The 5332-nt window shown below is 37.2% G+C and overlaps 1 protein-coding gene across 1 annotated transcript; it reads left to right on the forward strand.

The window, feature by feature from the left end:
- Positions 1-597: 597 nt before the first annotated feature.
- On the forward strand, positions 598-3848 carry LOC107842236 (protein CNGC15b). Its single transcript, XM_016685987.2, has 7 exons — positions 598-626; positions 852-1398; positions 1708-1920; positions 2217-2509; positions 2586-2697; positions 2775-3011; positions 3150-3848. The coding sequence occupies exons 1-7, from the start codon at positions 598-600 to the stop codon at positions 3846-3848; spliced, it is 2130 nt and encodes a 709-aa protein (XP_016541473.1).
- The last annotated feature ends 1484 nt before the right edge of the window (positions 3849-5332 follow it).

Here is a 5332-nt window from a genome sequence, read left to right on the forward strand (position 1 = left end):
AATTTTATTGTTTAAAATAGATGTGGATCCATTACTTTGTCTTTTTCTACAAATTTAGATACATTTGAAGGTCAAACAAAACAAACATAAACTTCAATTTCAAGTCAAAATTCCTTCTATTGTAAATTCAAAATTCATGTTTTAGTCATGTTACATGATCCTAGTTCAATTCCATAACAATGTTCATAAGGACATATAAAACAATATTGTTTTCTACCAAAAAAAATAAATAACAAACATACAAGATTGCTGCAATATTCTCACACAAATACCTTCTGTTGTTCTTTAGTACAAATTCTTCAAACAATATATGACTGCTAAGACCACTACTCATTATCATTGCTTAGTGTCAACTCTCGATTCTTCTATGACATGTTGAAGACTACAAGATTATATTTAATATAATTGAAACAGTACACAACTAATATAAGGTACTTCTTGGTCGTGAATATCTACACTGGTTATTTATTGTTCAAGAAATCTTAACGTTTAGACAGTTCATACAGTCTATGCATGGTGTGTTGATCTAAGATTTCAATTCTTCCGTGTTTCAGCAGCAACGACGTTTAAGGTCAGAATATTTTTAGCTAGAGCACCATGTCTTCTACTAAGCAAAAATCTGTCAGGTATATCTAAGAATCTTGAATTTGTGGCTAAAGTACTTGTAGCTTATGGTAAATTTTTTGTAGTCGTCCTTTTCTATGTTGCTCGGACTCTTCAAAAATGTTGTGGGGGAGCGTGTCAGATAATACTAAAATCCATATAGGTGTGGTAGCATTTTTGGAGAGTCCGAGCAATATCACTAAGTTATGTTCATTTTTGTTCTGATGCAAACCTGTATCTGTAATCAGATTTCCAAATGACTTTGACATTGCGAAGTCTGGATCATACAACGCGACGAAATTCCTCAAAACTGTCTCCATAAAGAAGCATGAAGAAACATCTAACTTAGAGCTCGAGAAGGTAGAAATAGAGCCAAAAATGAAGATGTTTCGAAAGAAAAAGCTTTCAAGAGTATTTTCTGAGGACTATGATGGGTTGCAATGGAAGATACTAGATCCGCGAGGACGTCCTATAAACATATGGAACAAATGTTTCCTCATTGCTTGTCTTACTTCTCTGTTTGTTGATCCATTGTTCTTCTATTTGCCAAGTGTTAACGATGAAATCTGCATGGATGCAAGTTATCCGATGGAGATAGTCCTTACAGTCGTTCGATCAGTGATAGATGCATTTTATCTGGTTCAGATTTTAGTTCATTTTCGAACAGCTTATGTTGCACCATCCTCTCGCGTTTTTGGAAGAGGAGAGCTAGTCATTGATTCATCGAAAATTGCTTCAAGGTATCTTCAAAAGGATTTTTGGGTCGACCTCTTGGCTACTCTTCCTCTTCCTCAGGTATCCTCCAAGTCTGTAGCAGTCTTTTTGCGATTTAAAAACTTATAGTCTGCTGTTATTTCCTCTGTTCTGATTTTACATGCCAAAAATGGACTGATAAGTTGGTAGATATAATGTCTTTTAGGCTTACAAGTTGCATCAAATGTTGATTTGCATAGCTACATCGACTGTAGGGTGGTCAGTTGAACACTCTTCGTCAGAAAATCATACTGTCTATATAGAAAATAATACTGTATATATAGGCCAAAGTTTACTTTATATAGATATATATTAAATCTTCAACACCCTTAACGAGATTTCTGTTTTCAGGTTTTGATTTGGGCTGCAATCCCGTCTCTCAGAGGTTCGAACATTATTGGTGCAAAACACGCCTTACGCCTGACTATCATTTCTCAGTTCCTCTTGAGGCTATGTCTGATTTTTCCACTTTCATCTCACATTATCAAGACCACCGGCGTTATGGTGGAAGCGGCTTGGGCTGGCGCGGTGTATAACCTCGTGCTCTTCATGCTGGGTAGTCATGTAAGTTATATGCAATGATGAGAAACATTGTAAAATCAACATTTGCCAAAATAGCATTATCTGTCAAAAAATTTAAGGTGGACTAAATTTGTTGTTCCACTTTACTAAATACAGTCGAACCTCTCTATAACGACCTCGTTTATCTAGATATCTTCTGCTGCTACAGAAAAAATGTTATAGAGAACATATAATATAGCATAACATGAAAAATCAGTTCAAAAAGAAAACTACGTTGTGAGTTTTCATACGCGTAAATTGTTGACTTGGCTATCATTTTGATTGTGATTCTTGTTAAGGTCATGGGATCTTGTTGGTACCTTTTAGCTGTGGAGAGACAAGAACAGTGTTGGAAGAAAATTTGTGATCAACAACAACCGTATTGCCAGTATTGGTATTTCGACTGCCAGAGGATGAACGATACCAGTAGAATCGCGTGGTATCAATGGAGCAATATCTCTACATTATGTGGTCCTAGCAGCAACTTCTTCCAATTTGGAATCTTTAACGATGCACTGACTTATCGCGTTACACAGTCATCGTTCTTGAACAAGTACACATATTGTTTTTGGTGGGGCTTAAGGAATCTAAGGTAACAAAATGCAGCTAAAAGACCTGTTAGTTTTCTTTGATTATAAATGTTAACTTTCTTTGATCAACTTTTGCAGCTCTATTGGGCAGAATCTCATGACAACTACGGACATTAATGAAATCAATTTCGCGGTTGTTCTTGCAATTCTTGGATTATTATTTTTCGCGTTACTTATTGGGAATATGCAGGCAAGTCATTGGATGATCTTAGCCAAATTTGTACTGAAAATGTGTCATTGATATGGTCTTGTTTTTTTTAATACAAGAGCTTCCTTCAATCAACTACTAAGAGACTTGAAGAATGGAGGATTAGGAGGACCGATACAGAAGAATGGATGGATCATCGCCAACTACCCCACGATCTAAAGGAGAGGGTGCGGAAATATGATCTGTATCGATGGGTGACAGCAAGAGGTGTTGACGAAGAATCAATCATTAGAAGCCTTCCTGTGGACCTCAGAAGGGACATCAAGCGCCATCTTTGTCTTGATCTAGTTCGTCGAGTAAGTATCATATACTTGTATACCTCGACTTCTATCTAACTCTTGTTGGATGCTGCATCTGTTACTTCCTAGTACTTTAGTTGTTGGACGAGTCTACTGAATTGGTTATGTGCCTTTTTAACCTTGCTCGTCCTGCAGGTCCCGCTATTTGATCAAATGGATGAGTGTATCTTGGATGCAATATGTGAAAGGTTGAAACCACTTTTATACACAGCAGGAACCTGCCTTGTTCGCGAAGCTGATCCAGTGAAGGAAATGCACTTCATTATACGTGGCCATTTGGATTCCTACACTACTGATGGAGGTAGAACAGGATTCTTCAATTCATGTAAGCTCGGTCCATGTGACTTCTGTGGTGAAGAGCTACTAACATGGGCACTAGACCCTCGTCCGAGTATCATCCTTCCATCCTCTACGCGTACAGTGATCGCTCTTACTGAAGTTGAAGCGTTTGCATTGTCTGCAGAGGATGTTACATTCGTGGCATCACAGTTCCGTAAGCTACATAGCAAGCAGTTAAGGCATACGTTCAGGTTTTACTCGAACCAATGGAGGACTTGGGCCGCGTGTTTTATACAAGCAGCTTGGTTTCGGTACAAAAGAAGGAAAGAGGCTGCTGAGCTTAATAAAGCGAAGCAAAGTCACCTTGCTGCTCCTGTTGAACTACGCGATGAAGGAAGAAGCGCGTCGTTGGGACAAAAGGCTTCAGAATTTGCTGTGTATGCTGCAAAATTGGCAACAAGCACCAGAAAGGGTGGTAGCATGAGGGGAGAACTAGAAATTATTAGTTCATTACAAAAGCCTATTGAACCTGATTTTTCGGTTGAGGATAGATGAGCGGATATACTAGTCTGGATTTTTAGTTTATGGGTTCTGAACATATTATTTATACATATTAAATGAAATTTTTAATGAAAATGTAGGGTTTAAGCCAAAGATATGGGTTCTGCTGAGCTCGTCGCTTTAAGGTTGGCTCCGCCCCTGGATGGAGTACTTCAAATAGGACTTACTTATATTATGAAAGCTTTTTAATTAGATTGTGAATATCAAATACGTGGTTGTTGTATCATAAACATTACGTACTATTTTTTCGTTGAGATTGAAATGTAAGTCCGTCTTCACTTGTGGGATTATACTAAGTGCCGTTGTTGTTGTTGTTATTCCAATGCAAGTAAGATCTATATATAAGCTGTGGTGCCCTTGTTTTGGAACTACAAACAATGAAGGTGGTCAGATGAACACTTTTTACTTGAAAATTACACCGTTTATATAAGTTAAACATTACTTTATATATATATATATATATTAAATCTTGAAACCTTATGTCTGAATTTAGACATCCGAAGGTCTACTTACAGTAGACCCTGTGGTCCACCCTTCTCCAGACTCCAGACCCCACTCATAACAGAAGTTTTTTGTGCACGAGACTATCCTTTTCTAGTGTTGAATCTTTTGGCTATTTATTAATGGGCTTTATATAACCAACTGGAGCTGGATTGGGTTATAGAAGACTGGAACTCAAGTATCTGGCCTGAATAACCATAATTTGGCCCATTTCATGTTAAATAAAAGACATTTGGACTATTATACATACTCCTTAATTCAGAGGGACTAATAACAACAACAACAATAACTACATACTCAAGTTAATCCCACAAAGTGGGATCGGGAAAGGGTAGAGTGTACGCAGATCGTATCTCTATCTCAGAGGTGAGGTAGAGAGGTTGTTTCTAATAGACCAGCGGCTCAAGACGAAGATGGAGTAACAATGAAATTCACATATTAGAGCTTAACAGCAGCATAAATTTATGGCTAGATTAATTTGAAAATGATAAAATTAAAACTTGAAGTTTCATATTAACCACGGATTCACTCCGAGATAGAAAGATATGGAGATCGTGAATTTAGGTAGAAGGATCGATAGTAGGTAGCCTAGTGTTGTCGTACTTGTATGTGGGAGAGGCAGGGAGCTAGTCCCCTCTTCTCATCTTCTTCGTAGTTAGTAGTATTAATTATTAATTATTCGCATAGTATCTTTTTCTCCAGTTTTACTACTATAATCGTTATTTAATTTGTTTTGTTCATCTCATTATTTTGTGGTCGTTATTTCCCTTTCAATCTTATTTTAATTGCACTTTTTCTTAGCGAGTGTCACCAGAAATAACTTGATCTACATCATAAAAGTAGGATTTAAGTTTGTGTACATTATCCTACCTTCCCTGGATGCCACAATACGGGTCTTGGGAGAATAGTATGTACGCAGACAACCTTATATCTATTTTGTGCGATGTCGATATTATTTTTGATAGAACCTCGACTTA

Source organism: Capsicum annuum, chromosome 9 (genome assembly GCF_002878395.1).
Source record: "Capsicum annuum cultivar UCD-10X-F1 chromosome 9, UCD10Xv1.1, whole genome shotgun sequence".
Lineage (NCBI taxonomy): Eukaryota > Viridiplantae > Streptophyta > Magnoliopsida > Solanales > Solanaceae > Capsicum > Capsicum annuum.